We start from the raw sequence: 16,565 nt of genomic DNA on the forward strand, positions 1-16,565 counted from the left end.
CTCTTCCTCCCCCTTTGGCCAGGGCTGGGGTTTTCCTGCCCTTGTTGCAAATTGACTCTTGCAGGCTCGAGCTGTGCCAGCCTGCAAGAGCTCTTTGCAAAAGCAGAGAATCCGCGGATTTCTCTGCTAAAAAGAGAAATCCTCATTTTCTTTGATAAAAACTGGGAATCCATGGTTTTCTCCATTTTTCCATGGGAAACAGAAAACCCGGATCCCTGGTGATCAGTAAAGCTAACTGCACTTTATCATGCATTAGCAGGTGCATGACAAACGGGTCCAACGAGGTGATACTTCCCCCCATGTGATATTGGACAGGCCGCAGATGGAGTACTGCGTCTGGTTTTGGGTGCCGCACTTCAAGTGCGATGTGGACAACCTCGAGAGGGTTCAGAGGAGGGCCACTTGCATGGTTAGGGGCCTGCTGGCAAAACCCTATGAGGAGAGATTTAGGGCCCTCCACAAGAGGAGGCTGAGAGGTGATCTTGTGGCTGCCTACAAATTCATCAGGGGAGGACAGCAAGGAATAGGAGATGCTCTGTTTACCAGGGCACCCGTTGGAGTAACTAGAAACAACGGCCACAAAATGATGCTGAACAGATTCAGGTTAGACATCAGGAAGAACTTCTTTACAGTAAGGGTTGCCAAAATCTGGAATGGCCTTCCAAAGGAGGTGGTGCTCTCCTCTACCCTGGGGGTCTTTAAGAGGATGCTAGACGTACACCTGGCTGGGGTTGTCTGACCCCAGTGCTCTTTCCTGCCCAGGGCCGGGGGTCAGACTCAATGGTCTGCTAAGGTCCCTTCCAACCCAGACATGTATGAATCTATGAAAACAGCATTTTCTCTCTCTCATTTCACATTTGCCTCCCCAGGGGAAACAAAAAAATGTCAGGTCTCCATGAGAGATACTGTTCTTGGTTGACACTTCAGCCCCCTGAGTAGACTAGGTAATACCTGTAGCAGGCCTCTTATTGTGAAGTTTCCATGGCATGTCAGAGTAGTTTGGGTAAGTGCTTAAGCTTTTCGGTGAACTTTTGAGGTTGGCCTGTTATTCTTACCAAAAATAATGCCATGGCCTGTTCCGAAAGTGGACTTACTCCATTGGGTTGGTGCCTTGGCCGCATATACATTCAGGGACCATGAAGTAGGTGAAGGCAATGTCCTACAAACAGGAGTTTCTGCTTGGCACAGTTGAGAGAAATTACATTATGACTCATTCTTTTGGCTTATCTTTAGGCATCTGGGCTATGAGCCTGATCCAGAGATTTTGCTGCCCTTTGGATCAGGTCTGGCTGACCCAGGAAGAGCCACCTGTCTGAGCTGCATGTCTGTGGCAGTAAATCTGCCGGATGCTGTTCCCGGAGCATCCTGGAAATCTCAGTGTTCTGTGATACAGTTCTCCTGTGAGCCGAATACCTTACCTGATGTGTCCTATGCATCTCAACATATTTCTCCCTTACTTTAAATGATACCACCACAGCACCATTATTTTGAGCCATGAATAGGATGCTTTATTGTTAACTCAACCTTATAGTTTTGTGGTTAGGATAATTACATCAAGAGAAGGAGCTCCTAGAATTAACTCCCACGTCTTCCTCCTGGCACTGTTTACTGCTTTCTATTGCTGATTTAATAGGTATGTTGGAGGATTTAGAATTGCCTCATAATACTTCAAATAGTCCCATTGTAACAGGTGTAATTATATCTGGAGAAGCTGGAAAGAGAGCTCTTCTCCCTTCCTGTAGCCATTGCATACGTCCTCGCTGGCTAAATAAATCCTCTGTTCATTCTAGGCTAGAACCTTACAAAGGAGCAGTTGGGGCAGGGGAGGTGATGGGTCCAGAGCTCAACATGGTCTGTTCATTTTGGGGGTGGGGGGAGAATTATTTTTAACTTTCTGTAGTGACTACCTCCTTTTTTTGATTCAGTGGAAGCTCTAATTAGTGGTAACTGAACTTCTGCTCTGCCCTGGTCATATGGAGCACTGTGGAGAGCTGTTTTTAGTATGACATGTGGAAAATTGCCTTTTGTTCCTTCAAATAAGGCTACCCTAAAATGCATTTTTATTTAAACTTATACTACAGCAGTTGCTTCGGACACCGAGGCCCTGGCACAGAAGAATTTCTTGCCTGGAGACCAGAGCATCCCAGATATTTGGGAGGGTAAAGATCTGTTAAATCTAGTTCACCTCCATCCCTCCCCCTTCCTTTGGCCACCAGGGTTGTTTCCTACATGTGTTCTCCCTGTAGGGTACCCTCCAGGCCTCTCAAGTAATGGGGCTGTTCTCATTTCCCTGGAGAGATTATTCTTCTACCTGATGTCACAGGTATGAACCTTTCTCTGTCATCCAGCCTGAATTTTTCCTTGTTGCACTTTAGCCCTGTTCTCCTAATTAGGATTTACACTTCCTACATGATTCCTTTTCCCTAGTAGGTGTTTGCAGCCTTCTGAGATTTAGAAATGAACATCTTATCCAGGTCAGAAACACTTTATTGAAGTAGCAAGAGGGCTGGGGCAGATGGGTTCATGCCTCTAGAAGGCTTTTTGACCTGAGGCTTGAGAACAAGTACTGGTACATATACAAAGCCCCAGCAGGCTCATCCTAAATGTCGGGCAAGTTCTGTGCAGCACTCCAGCTGCAGTAATTAACACTTTTCCATTTCCAGAGCATGTGATAAACATTATTTAATCCTCACCACACCCCAGAGAGCTGGGAGGGATCATTGTCCTTATTTTACAGAATGGTGAAGCTGAGCCAGGGAGAGGTGAAATGATGTGCCTGAGGCTGCAAAGGGTCTGGTACTTCAGCCAAGAATGTGAGAGTTTCCAGCTCCTGTTTTTTTCAGCCCCCTTAACCCCAGTGTTTCGCTCCTTATAATAAACAACATGCAGGCAAACAGCTGAGCTGCTGGGGGGGTAGATTTGCTGGAATGTTATTAATGCACAAGATAAACATATGGTTTGGAAACAGCGCTTTAAGTAACTGGTTTGCATTAAACCTTGGTCCCTCGGAAGGAGAACTGCACTGGTAACAAATACTAGGTGAAGGGAGTGGATCCAGAGCACTTTAATAAATGAAAAACCGCGAAAAATCGATCAAACCTGCTGTCCCTTACAATTCCAGTTACAATCCCCTCGCCTCCCCTTTCCTAGATGGGTTCCAGGCACATCTTCCGCTCAGCTTGGTTTGCATTGCCGCCTAGAGGCCAAGACTAATCTGAGCAGGAGCAAAACTTTTTTTTGCGCTGGCTTTGTGGGACAGCAGGGGGAAGCAGGATGTTTTGGTTTGAATTCTTCTTGGGTGTCTCAGGATCTCGTTTTGTGGCTGCTAGTCCCTCTCTTGCTTTAGTCAGCATTTTGCTTTCTCCTTATTGTGTCCATATTTGTCCTGTTTGCAGCAGGGCAGGAAGTTGTTTTGGAGCATGAGGGAGCAGGCATGTGCTAAACTGCAAGGCCAGCTGATTTCTCAGGGTATTTTTGATCCCTGGATTTCTCAAGCTGCATCCTGTGGAAATGCCAGCTCAGAGCCTTGCAGCCCTCAGGAGGTGTATCTCCATGTGGTCACAGCCAAGGGCCAGGAAAGATGACAACAGAGACCCAATATCTGCTGCAGGCAGTAGGTTATGTTGTCTAATGATGTGCAGGGTGTGTGTAGTCAGGCAGGCCTTGTTCTCTCTAGACAAATTACTTGACTGAGTTTTCCCCGTCTGCTGCGGAGAGGTGAAGTGTGCTGAGGCTCAGATCACTGTGAGCACCACAGCACTTTACAAGCACAGGGGACAATGAGGTCCCTGTCCTTAGGTGCTCATGGCATCTAGAAAGCCTTCCAGGAGTGGATCTGATGCCTGGCATGGAGGGCTGACTGGGTATGGTTGTAAAGGAGAGACTCTTAAAAGCATGGCAGGACCAGGGGGAAGCAGTTGCCAAGGACCTGCATGGGATAAGCAAGGCAAGGCAAGAGAAGGGAGCATTTTCTCTTTGTTTGCCTTTGTCAAGGGACTGCTTTCCTTGCACTGTCCATGTATATGTGTGTGCGTATGTGTATACGGACTGTCAGGGAGTTGAAAGACTATATTATTCAATCACTGTAGATGGTATATGGTCTATACCATCCATCCACACACACGGACACAAAATATTTTTGTCAGATCTACTGTAGGCAGAGGTAGCTGTGAGGAGACCTAAGCAGACAGTGATCTTGAAGAGGGATTTGAGGGTCTCTTCAAGACAGTGATCTTGAAGAGGGAGTGTCACGGGTAAGAGACAGACCCTGCGATACAGTCAATCACCCATGCCACAGTGGGAGGTCCCATTTTTGTCCAGTGGGTGCTCATCAAGCTGTAGTGATTGGGCCCCTGGGCCAAGAATTTCAAAAATGGCCTATGGGTTTGGAAGCCCATTTTGAGAGAGGTCTTACTTGCTGAGGGCACTTTTGAAAGTTGGGCTGTTTAGGGATACATCCAAGCTTTCAGGTGTTCAGAACCAGGCAGGCTGTTGTATCAGAACAGCCTCGGCTGGGGAATTTGGGCATTTCTGTCTGGAACTAGAAAAATGGCAGCAGTGAGAAGATAACCAGATGTTACATATCCTTGTCATCTTAAGCTTTACTGTGCTTCAGAGTAGTTTGAACTAAGGTTCGCCTGCTTCTCAGTTCACAGGAGCCCGTGTTCCAGTCCATCCCTCTGTGATGATGCTAATAGTTTGCTTCAGTAGTGGTGGCAATGCTTATGTAGCTCCAGGGCACAGATGGGTAGCAAGTGAAGAGGCCTCACCTGGCTGCACTGATCTCACCTGGCTGCTCATTTTCTCCTCCTCTTCACTCTGACCATGTTTCTGACTCACCTCTTTCACAACGGGCTCCAAAGGGCACCTGGCTCATGTAGCTTTCTGCAGGCTGGCAGTAGCCAGAGAGCAGCAGCTCAGTGGTATGGCCTGGTGGTGATGGGGTGCATGGATTGTGTCTTGTTCCCCATGTTCAGGTGGTGACTTTGCATCTGTAGATCTGGTCCTGGAGCAATATGTGGTGGTTGCAGATTACCAGAAACAGGAGAGCTCTGAGATCAGCCTGTGCGTGGGCCAGATGGTGGATATCATTGAGAAAAATGAATCAGGTGAGGAGAACCTAGCTGTCTGTGGACCCAAACACATGATCTGACAGAGCTTTTGTATTCCCCCCATCTCTAGTGAGCAAAATGCCTGACAATCTCCTACTGTCATCATGGAATTAAAAGAACTTAAGTGAACAGCCTTGAGGTATCCTGGGCTATGTCCTCATCCTGAAGGCAGTCGGCTGGCCTGTGTGAAAACAGCTGGGGGTTTCAGGCATTCTTATGGGCAGGACCAAAATTTTGGCTGCTAAGTAAAGAGTTTGATTTTCAAAAGTGCTGGGCACTGGGGAGGCTCAGCTGGAGTTGTGCTTGCTCAGCATTTCTGAGAATCACCCCACTTCCTAAGAAACCTAAAGGTGGATTTAAGAACCTAACTCTTTAGGGTTCTGCTTTTTAAAATCTTGGTTCATGCGCCTTATGACAAGAGCCAGCCCACATTTGGTACCATGTTCATGGCCTCAGCTGGGTATAAAAAAGAGTGAACCCCAAGAGAGTAACGAAAGATAGGGGAGCCCTGCTGAAATGAATAGAACCACTTGCTTGCACAAAGATGCAGGTGAGTACTCTGAAGGAATCGTGTCAAGTAATTTAAACCCAGCTACTGGGATTTGTTTAAAAGATTCTTTATTTATTGTGTGCCTGCTTTCCTAACAAAGGCTCAGAGCAGCTTACAGTAGCAATTGTATTTAAAACAATCTGATAATAATAGCCTTTGCCTTAGGTTTTAATATTAAGATAACTCAAACCCAAGAAGATTAATTTTGCTAGTGTCTACTTGTGGACAACTAAAATGTATAACTGACCTTGTATCCAATGACTGGGAATAGCAGTGTCAACCAAAAAATCAGTAGGAAACAATTTATTACATTTCAGTCCTACTTTTCTGTTAAGAAAATTGTACCTACACTACAGCTCAGTGTCTTTTTTATTCAAGTTAATTGGTCTTATTAAGTGATTCACCAGTTAAGCTTTATGATACTAAAGTTTAGTCTCTAGCTGATTCTCTCAACAAAGAGCTCATGGTTGGTTCATTGTGATTGGTCATACGAGGTCACACAGCATCATTTATGATCTCTAATTGACTTGTTAGGTTTCCAGTAGAAAAAAAATCCTGTTTCAGCTCTGAATTTACTTTCCAAAAATTGTCTTTAAAATTCAATGTTTCCACAAATGTGCAGAGGGCAAAAACACAGCTGGAGCCAGTGCAGCACTTATTGATTTGCAGAGAGTTCATTCATATCTACTAATTAGACAGGCCTTGCTGACCAAACTGAGGGAAGTGCAGAGAACAGCAGATAATATAAAAAAGAAAAGTAAATGAGATGTTAAAGTTCATTCACTTCCTAGAATCTTTGCTGCTTTTAGTGACACCAGCGAGAGAACTGGTCTTTTAAGACCCTGACTGGTTTCCCTTTTAAACCGTAAATGCCATTGAAACAGTTGCTGTTTCCTACGTTCCCCTTTTGGGCAGCTATTTGTTGGCTTGCTGTGAAGTCAGTTTGGCATTGACTCACTTTCCTGCATCCCAGACTTCTGTGTACGGAGCAAGGCAGGGATGTGGTAAGCCTGACTGGGGAGAATAGAGCTCTCAGCTGGCAACTGAGTGTGTTTTCCAAATGGATGTCCCCAGATAAAGTGTCTGTTGCTTGTTTTCAGGCTGGTGGTTTGTGAGCACATCTGATGAGCAAGGTTGGGTCCCAGCTACGTGCCTGGAAGCTCAGGATGGAGTCCAGGATGAATTCTCTATGCAGCCTGAAGAAGGTAAGAGATTGGTTTGAAAAAAGCTAATGTAGCCAGTCTACCCTCCACATGGAGCACCTTGGATCACTTACCTTTCACACTTTGCAGGATGGAGTCCAAGGAGGGACACAAGTGATCTTGGATCAAGTCATTTAGCAAGGCCTTAAGCTCCCTGGCCTCCCAGCATTGGTTGGCATGTGCACTGCAGCTAGTTGCTCTAATGCTTTAGCCACCATTAGAGCAGTCAAATACCGGGATTGATTGGGTGGTCTTGTTCCTCTTCCCCCAAAGGGGTTGAGGGGCCACCTCCACAAAACACCCAGTCATTCAGCTTAGAGGAACCCTGTTCTGTAGTGCTGGTAGGAACACCAAGACATTTGCCCTTGCCCCACTTCATTTCACATGAAGTTATAGCCATCCCATTAGCATCCTGTGAGGCAGGCAGGAGCAAGGAGCATGGAGCCACATGGTCAGGTTAACATGGGCACAGACTTTATTTATGATAGTACCCTCCATGTTTTGTTGAATCCTCCATACCACACAGCCTACACTCATGTAGGAACAGGGTGACCAAGAACACTATGCCTAAATAAGCATCCTAATTAGCTCTGCCCTGCAGCCTAAGGAAGGGAGGGCTTGGTGGGGAGGATCTGAATTCCAGGTGAGTATAAACTGTCAAATCCCTGCCTTCTTACAGAATCTCCTGTGGTCAGGTCTTATTGTTGCCTCCTTATATCCCCTTTTGTGCCTCTCCTGCTTCCCCAACACGCTTCTCCCAGTCCCATGGAGATACTGGTCTCTGCCAAGGCATGTTGGCCGCCGTCGGACTCTTGGGGATTTGTACACCAGTGGATGGGGTCAAGGTCAATGCTGCAGAGACTTCTGCTGCCTTTGTTCTGTGCTTGGAGCCTCTCTGTGTGCATGTGCTGCAGCCTGTGTTATTTGCATGCCTTGCATGTGGTGAACTCTGTGCTAGCCTTGTGCACTCCAAGGGGTGTGTGTGTGTACATGTGAATGCATGTATTGCTGCCCTGACTGGCTGCAATGGCAGTGCTCATCTCTGTGACCCTTCCCTCTGCTAGCTACTCCATTTAGCTCTGAGTCTGGAAACTGAGGCTTCTACTCCTTGGACTCTTGCAGATATAACTACTCACAACTGTAGCATTTGGTTGGGTTGGAACTTGTGCACTCGGCTGCAGAACTTGTTCTTGGCACTTCAGCTGGGGTTGAGAAGTGAAAATCAGCTTGGAGCTACTGGGTGTGACAGTACATGTCTTGGTCTCAACTCGTGGCATGGAGTGCTTGGAGAGTCGCATGGAAGAGAAACTTCCAACTCTCCAGTGGGCAGTTCTTCTCCAGGAATACAGAGTAGAGAAACTCCGGGGCAGGACGATATAATGCTTAATATCTCTGAATGTGGCCAAGACTGATTTTTCTCTGCATCTTCCTCCAGCAGTGACTGAGCACAAGCTGTGAGCCATTGACATAAGTTTGCTTTTCTAAAGAAGAGGGCCAGGGTGGGGGAGAGGAATGAACAGAGAGGATCTGACAGTTCTGTTTGCAGAGTGGCTCTGGCTAGAAAATTGCTTCTTTCCTTTTGAGAGGGGCTTCCATTTCCGTGTCCCCTCATTCCTTCCAGAGAATAGGATGCCAGCATGGGAAATCTGTTCCTGCCTCTGCCACAGCCTCATTCTAAGACCTTGGACAAATGGGCCCTTGCTCAGCTATTTCCTTGTATTGAATGGGGTGATTAGTGCAAACCTGCCTTTGTAAGGTGATTTGAATCCATGCATGACAATGTGTTTTTCTTATGTTTATAAATTATCGTGATGGTTTTCCCCAGTACCTGAACCATGGGAGTTCTAGTCACCCATGTTACAAGGGGATAAATACAAACTGGAACAGGTGCAGAGGAGGACTGCTGAGTTGATCAAGGGAATGCAGAGCTTGTCTTACAGGAGGAGACTTGGGAGAGGTTGGCTTGATTAGCTGAGTACAATGAAGGCTGAGAAGGGGTAGAAACACCAGTCCAGGATAAACACCACAAAAGGAAGAAAATAATTTAAGATAAGGGACATGGTTGACACAGGAACAAATGGGATTCAGTTGAATAAGGATAGGCTGGAAATTAGAATAAGGTTTCTAGCCATTGGAGCAGTAAGATTCTGGATCAGCCCTCCCATGGGAGTAGTGGGGATAAAAAGGCTAATACATTTTGACATGAAGCTTGATCAGTTGTTGTAAATGGGTATGCAGGACATGATTTGCTGTGATAGCAAATCAGGGGATTGGACCTGTTGACCTAGGAATCCCCTACTAGTCCTGCAAAGTATGGTTAGACCTACACCATGGTACAGCATGACTGGGTTAACATAAGAGATAGGAGGATTGAATGACACCCACAAGAACAATCTTCTGGCATTAGATGGGCTGGAAGAGAATTGAGTTTCTGAAAGGGGTTGTGTCCATTCCAGCTTGTGTAGAAGTGGCTGTAATAGAAGGGTTTGGGGGGGGCATATTCTTGGGGCTTTGGAAATGACAGAGGACACAGTTATGAGGGACAGGAAGGGAACCATTTAAAGGGCTACTTCAACTTTGCCTGGCCTAGCTTGATCATGCAGACTGTATGGCCCTGCACGTTGCGTTGGTGAACTAGTGTACAGTAGCTGAGAACAAATCTAGTGGCATTTTGAAATGCATTTTACAGGCCATTCTGTGTGTGTGCGTGTGTGAGTACACATATATAAAACAGGAGCCACACTTTTCATAGCATGGGTATGTAGTTGCTGTTTTAATGTGTTGTTTTTTCCAAGATGGTCCTTTTTTAAACTGTGCTTTCTGTTCAACAGAAGAGAAATACACAGTCATTTACCCGTACACTGCTAGAGACCAGGATGAAATGAACCTAGACAGAGGGGCCGTGGTGGAGGTGATCCAGAAAAACCTGGAGGGTTGGTGGAAAATAAGGTACTTTTTGCTTTTCTGCTGCTCCCCTGTACTGTTGGCAGTGTTTGTGCAAAGTAGAGACCAGAATTGGAACCATATTGAGCACAATCATTTTTGATAGGGCTTTCCTTAATCTTGTACAGCAGCATTCTCAAGTTCAGCTAGGTGTGTTATGCTCAACCTACATAGTACACTTAAAGTGTGATTAATCAGTTAATCACGATTCAAGTGGTCACACAGCCACTTCTTCAATCAGTTCATGGTGTGATTAAAAGAGGAATAAGCTAGAAAGTTATTCCACAAAATATGTGTAATTACTTTGTAGCTGCTTCCTATCTTGCCATTAATTGAAGATGTAGTCAGGGGCCCTTATGGCTGGGAACCTTCTCAGCAGATCACAGCTCCCAGCTGTGGCAGGGCATTCATGCACACCTCTGAGCCTGGAAGTTCCTAGCTGAGCCTAGTTACCGGCCCCTGAGGCTTGGAGAGTCATCAGCTGACAAGACTCCCAGCCACAGGGGCAACCCACACAGATTGCAGCTGATGATCCCTGTGGCTGGAAGCCCAGATCAGGTAATGGGGGCTCCCAGCTGTGGAAGCACATGGTGTGCCCCTGTGACTGGGAGCCCCATCAGCTGGGAGGGCTTCTAGCTGCAGGAGCTTGTACGGACAATAAGGCACAGTGGGATCTATTGCACAGTCCACAAAATCATGCTTCCTGTCATGCATGTGTGGCATGGCAGAAGATGCAATTGTGTGGATTGCACTTTAGATTCTGTTGTGCCTTTATCTGCATGTGTAGAGGGGCCCTTAGGGATAGATACAGGTGCATTGTTTTGTGACAAATAATTTATCTGCCAAAAATGGGATTTCAAGGTGAGTGAAACTATTTACAAATTTAGGTCAATTTTGGCAAACGCATCCTGCTTGGAAGAAAAAAAAAAACGGTAAAAAAATCAGGAATGTCAAAATGTTTTATTTATATGTTTTCAAGTGAGACTAAGTTTAGCTAATATTTTTAAATAAAATTCCCCAAAATATCATTTCAGGGAAAAGTGAACATTTTATCTGAGGCAAGAAATGAGTTTCCTTGGTGCATTTGCATTTCTAGTGGGAAAACCAAAACCATTTTTTTTTCCTCATTGGCCTGAAACTCAATTGTTTTGTTGTGGTTTTTCATTTGATTCAGCCACTGTGAACCAAATCACAGTCTCCCTTCCAAAAGGTCAGTTGAAGTCCAAGGTGCATAGTTAAAACACAGCCTCATCAGGGGTGAGCCATGTTTTCCTTGTGTCTAATGTTACTCCCTTCTCCATTGTGTTGAAAAATAACTGCATGCTGGTGACAGTCCATCATGTGAACATTACCTAGGCAGGCTGGGTTATCAGACTGTGTTACAAAGCTTCTGTTGGGATGTGTTGCCATCTGGCCAGACCTGCAATGTTTCATGCACTCCGCAAGCCAGAAAACTCCAAGTATCTTGGGCTGAGGCTTGTTTAGTCTTGGACAGTGCATTAGCGAAGGGCGTGAACAGAGCAGGATGGGTGTCACGCCTTGATTTTCTTAACCTTGCACTGAACCTGTGGTATTGGCAGCAGCCAGGCCAGAAAAAAAGGCCATTGACTTTTTAAATCGAGAGAAGCTGCCATAAAATACCGGAGCCAATTACAAGCAGAGCAGCTGGTGCCATTTGAACCCAATGACTTCACCCCCACAATGCAGAAAGTGTTTTCCGGACATTGGCATGAGACCCTTTTATATGGCAGAGGCGCTGTGTGGATGTGGTTTTTCAATCACAGCGCGAGGTTGGGTTCTCTATTAAACTTTGTGTGAATTTTTAGAGCAGGAAAGAAGCCAGCCTGACAGCTGAGCAGCTGAATGCCTGTTTTCCATCCAAGGAGCAGGTACAGAATGGGCAGCAGCGGCTGTTCACTTTTCCCTGCGCTGTCCTGGCAGCATGTTTCAGTTCTGGCCCCATTCCATTTCTGAGGGTGAGAGAGGAGATAAGAGCACATAGCCCACCTGGTCCAGGGCTTTTGGGTGGAGGCTTGACACCAGGGAGTGAAGTTGGTCCTTACTGGAGCTGTCTGCAATATGGGCATCATGTCCCTGGAAAACAGACTGAAAGCAAATAAGGGCATTTCACACAAGCACCCGCCCAGCCTGAGGGCAGTGGGCCTTGATCAGCAGTGGGCCTTTGGTGTTCTGGCAAGAAGGAGGAGGCTTCATGGTTCCCTCAGGCTCCCTGACTCCCCCACTACCCCATCCAAGTGCTCATTTAGTTCAATTTGGTTAGCACAGACCAGTCAGAGCTTAAGGTAGTGGGAAAAGTGCCACCATCAGAGTATTTGGCAGGCAAGACCATGACACAATGGGCAGCTGTTCTTCTTGTTACAGGTATCAGGGTCAAGAGGGCTGGGCCCCTGCATCATACCTGAAGAAGGGAAGTGGGGAGATGTTTACACAAAAACTGGGTTCAGGCTCTTCCACACACTCCTCAGCTCTGGATCTGGATGGCATTTCCCGTCAGCAGAACTCAGCAGGCCGAGAGAAGGATGGCCCCAACAACCAGAGAGATGTGAGGTTTGATGGCCGCTTGCAACCAAATGCTGACATCCGACGCAGTAAGTAGCCAGTGGAAAAATGCCAGATATTGGGGGTTTGGGATTGCACAGATGTGGGTGGGGGCCTCTGGGTCGTACCTGCAAGTTAGTCCCTGGAACAGGGTATGAATATAGATTTGTTCAGGGGAAGGCAAGTTCATTAGCATGCAGCCCAGCCTCCTGTCCCCCAACATGAAGAGACCTTCTTGTGCTCCCCGGCTTAGCTTGCCATAAGAGATAGGGTGAGCTGGGAAGATGTTAAGTTCCCATAGTTACCCAGCAGACCAGACACCTCTGTGGGTTATATAGCTTTAGGGGAAGTGATGAGCTGGAAGGCAGTCCAGTCCTGCTGGAAGGGAAGGATGATAAGCAGGGTCTAGATGTGGAGGTTGCTGCTGTTTCCCTCTGTTATATGCCCTGTTATATGCCTTGATAATGCAGTTTGAACCTCAATGCTCTATGCCATTCTTTCTCTACAGAGTCTCCAAAGATGAGGCAGAGACCCCCTCCTCGCCGAGATCTTACTATAGTAAGCATCCAGCTGCACCTGGGCTTCCAGCATGCCATCACTACCATCTCTACAATGGCTGCTGGAGCCACTTATGCCTCCTTGGTTCTGGATAAAGCAAGCAAAGTGTTTGTGGCAGACTGAATGGGAAAAGGGTGCCAGAGTGGCTCTGGTGCCCTCAGGTCCTTGCCTAGCAGCTGCCCATGCGTGGCAGCTCTCTGGGGTGCAGAGGACTGAGTGCATGGCAAGGCTTCCCTGCTGCCACAACAGTCACTAGTTGCATTTGATTTCCAAGCCAATCCTAGTGGATTTTTAAGCTTAGGGTGGATCTGTCCAGTTGGTTCCCTGAGGTCTGCCTGCAGCCCACAAGGAATTAACTTGCAGCCTATAGATTCTTGTCCAGCTGTGCCCAGCCCTGTGGCTCCTGCTGTTGTGACAGCAGTGACTGGAGTCCCTGTGGCAGGACAGCACGGTAGGAGGTCCGGTGAGCTTGCTGTCCATGAGGCAATGACAGTGGGAGAACTCAGACAGGGCTTGTGCTGCTGTCTCAGCAACAGTGTGATGGGCTCCGCCTATGCAATGGTGGCAGAAGGGGAGTGTGTCTCATGTGGTGGCAGTGGGGGGGTGGCTCATGTGGCAGTGATGGAGGGGCTTTACCTGCATAGTGACGATGGCTGTGGAGGTGAAGCTCACACTGCTTGTGTAGCAGAGAGAGAAGGCTCATACTACTAGCAGTAAGGGAGCTGTCATGTTGGGGGCCCCTGGGATCCCATGCAGCCCCTGTGACATTCAGCCCTCCACCACTCTGAAGTTGGACACTCCTGGGTTAGGAGATGATTGGATATAAACAAAATCTTTTGCCTGTTCCATTTTCCTAGGTTAGTGGTTCTGCAGAATATGCCGTTGAAAGGAATCTGTGTGGTTTTGCATTCAGCCTGAAAATCAGTTTAGCGGCTGCGTCATTGTGGATATTACTGAGCTCTCCGCTGGCCGGTGTCTCTCTGAATAGCCAGGCAATATGAGCCATTTATACAAGTGTAACAAATAAGTTGGCTGACTGTTTTTTATTACAACAGCCCCGTGGTTTGAACCTGCCTAAACCTCCTGTCCCTCCCCAAGTGGAAGAGGAATATTACACCATTGCTGACTTCCAGACCACCATCCCTGATGGCATCAGCTTCCAGGCAGGAATGAAAGTGGAGGTAAGACTGCTTTGTCATCCTTGACTCCTTGCATTTCCTCCACCACATCACCCACTCAACTCAGTGTGGGTGGGTTTGAGGCCACCTTCTGATTTGCCTTTACTGAATTTTTCCATGGCTGGGTCCAGTCACCATAGCCTTCATATTATATGACTCCCAACTCCTGTTGGCCTTGGGTTTAGTATGTAGACATGGAGTCCATTCCCAAGCAGGGATGTGCTTTGAACAGAGGTGGGGTAGGCTGAATCCTGGTAGGAATTAATATATACCTATCTGTGAGGGCTCTAAACCAGTATAAGTGCCCAGTTACCACAAAGGCACCAGGAAGGTCCATTACAGAGAAGAACTCCTGCACATGCTCATGAACCTCTGAAGTCTCTGACCCTGAGATGCTCTATTGGCCTTCTGTTCTGATCTATGCTTAGTTTTGTCAGTATAACTGTGTCATCTTGGAGCTTCCAAATGCTATTCCCCACCCCCAAATGCCACAGCTATGCTGGCAGAAGCTCTCTGTTACCAGCAAGCAAACACTTATGCCCATGTACTTCATTTATTTCAGGGAAGTTGTCTAAGCTGCCCTGTCAAAAGTACACAACGCTGATTTAAGTAAGCCGTGCCCAGCAATGCCAGCAAACCCTTTCCAGTGCACAGGGCCACAGTCTTAACTATCAACACCTTTCAACTCCCCGGAAGGTGTCCTAGCTGAATGGCCCAGCAGTGACACCCTGTGGTCAGTTGCAAATGCTGCTTGTGCTCTAGTCTTACAAGGATCCAGATTGTCTTTGTCTGCTGCTTCCAGTCTGAAGTGTGATGCTGAACCTAGCAGACTGTCCCCCATATAATAGGCATGCCTAAGATTTTATTTTGTTTCCCTTTGAAAACTGCCAGTTTAGCGCACATGAAAATGAGGAAGTTAGAAAAGTCTGAGTCACCAAGGCCAGAATCAGCCAGGGATAGGTGTAATGGGTAGCTTCCAATGCTGTGGTATCCTGACCTGCAACATGTTCTGTTGCACCACTCCTGGGTTTCTCCCCACTCAGCTCAGTGCTTCTTGCCATTCCATGTTTACTTTTTTGAATGACACTCAGCCCTGGTGTGCAGGAGCCCTGCTCTTACCATGCCTATCCTGCCCAATTGTGCAATGTGTGTTTCTGATGTGGCCCAACAACCATTAGTAACAAACCACCACACTTCGTCTGTAATCATATCAGGCTTTCAATACTGATCTTGCAGAGGGTCAGCAGAGTGACCTGGAGCAACGAATTCAGACTTGAGAGTGCCTGTAGGCATGCGGGGAAGCTGCTTCTATGCACTGCAATTAATCGAGTCCGCTGGAGAGTGCTAATTATCGTGCCTCCAGCAGCCTCCATTGTCTCATGTATCACCGTCAAATGAGCTTTAGTTAAAGCACTTCTGCTGCCATTTTGGAGTGAGGGGGTGCCAGTACATGAGACACTGCCAGTGCTTTAATTAGAGCAGCTCTTGGAGTGACTCTAGTTCAAGTGCCCTGACCATCACCCCAGAACGCATGTAAAAATGGCCTGGGAGACCTGGGGTCTATATCTGGCCTGCTGCGTGGCCTTGGCCAAGTTTCTTCCCCTCCTGATGCCTTGGTTTCCCCATTTGAAAAATGGGGTTCCCTAAAAAGGCTGTGGAATCTCCATCTGAGAGAAGGTTATACAAATACTTGGTTAAAACATGGATGTTCCCACCTTGAGCGTGGAGCTGACCCAGAAGACCTCATGAGGTTCTTTGCAGTCATATCTGTCTTATGTTCTGTGAAAACAGTTGTAATGATATTGACCTCCTCTAAGGTTGACTGATGATAACATGCTATAGTTTCGTAGCTGGTAGGGTCAGAAGGGACCTGAGCAGATCATCAAGTCCAACCCGCTGCCCTGGATAGGAAAGGATGCTGGGGTCAAATGACCCCGGCTAGGTGATTATCTAGCCTCCTTTTGAAGACCCCAAGGGTAGGAGTGAGCATCACTTCCCTTGGAAGTTGGTTCCAGATCCTAGCCGCCCTGACTGTGAAGTAGCACTTCCTGATGTCTAGCCTGAATCTACTCTCAGTCAACTTACGGCTGTTATTCCTAGTTATTCCTGGTAGTGCTCAGGTGAACAGGGTCTCCCCCGTTCCCTGCTGGTCCCCCTTGGCCAGTTTATAGATAGCCACCAAGTCCCCTCTCAACCTTCTCTTGTGAAGGCTGAACAGGTTCAGGTCCTGTAGCTTCTCCTCGTAGGGCCTGCCTTGCTGCGCCCTGATCATGTGAGTGGCCCTCCTTTGGACCCTCTTTGCTGTCCACATCCTTCCTGAAGTCCAGCACCCAGAACTGGACGCAGTACTCCAACTGCAGCCCGACCAATGCCACATAGAGGGGGAGGATCACCTACTTGGACCCTCCTCATGATGCATCTGTGGATGCATGACAAGGTGCAGTTGGCCCTACTGACCGCATCC

General features: G+C 47.2%; 1 protein-coding gene across 5 annotated transcripts in view; it reads left to right on the forward strand.

Moving 5' to 3' along the window:
• Nucleotides 1–16,565, forward strand: part of SH3PXD2B (SH3 and PX domains 2B) — a 124,092-nt gene that overhangs the window by 101,998 nt on the left and 5,529 nt on the right. For 2 of the 5 annotated variants that reach the window (XM_019534947.1, XM_019534949.1), the window contains 6 exons: nucleotides 4,977–5,108; nucleotides 6,762–6,866; nucleotides 9,695–9,812; nucleotides 12,189–12,415; nucleotides 12,874–12,923; nucleotides 13,979–14,104. In XM_019534947.1, the coding sequence (XP_019390492.1) occupies nucleotides 4,977–5,108; nucleotides 6,762–6,866; nucleotides 9,695–9,812; nucleotides 12,189–12,415; nucleotides 12,874–12,923; nucleotides 13,979–14,104 (758 nt within the window). Of the gene's footprint in view, nucleotides 1–1,876; nucleotides 2,324–4,976; nucleotides 5,109–6,761; nucleotides 6,867–9,694; nucleotides 9,813–12,188; nucleotides 12,416–12,873; nucleotides 12,924–13,978; nucleotides 14,105–16,565 lie in introns of those variants that run through there. The other 3 variants (XM_019534948.1, XM_019534950.1, XM_019534951.1) reach the window with 2 other exon arrangements.

The sequence above is a fragment of the Crocodylus porosus genome, unplaced genomic scaffold, assembly GCF_001723895.1.
Source record: "Crocodylus porosus isolate Cpor-Errol unplaced genomic scaffold, CroPor_comp1, whole genome shotgun sequence".
Classification (NCBI taxonomy): domain Eukaryota; kingdom Metazoa; phylum Chordata; order Crocodylia; family Crocodylidae; genus Crocodylus; species Crocodylus porosus.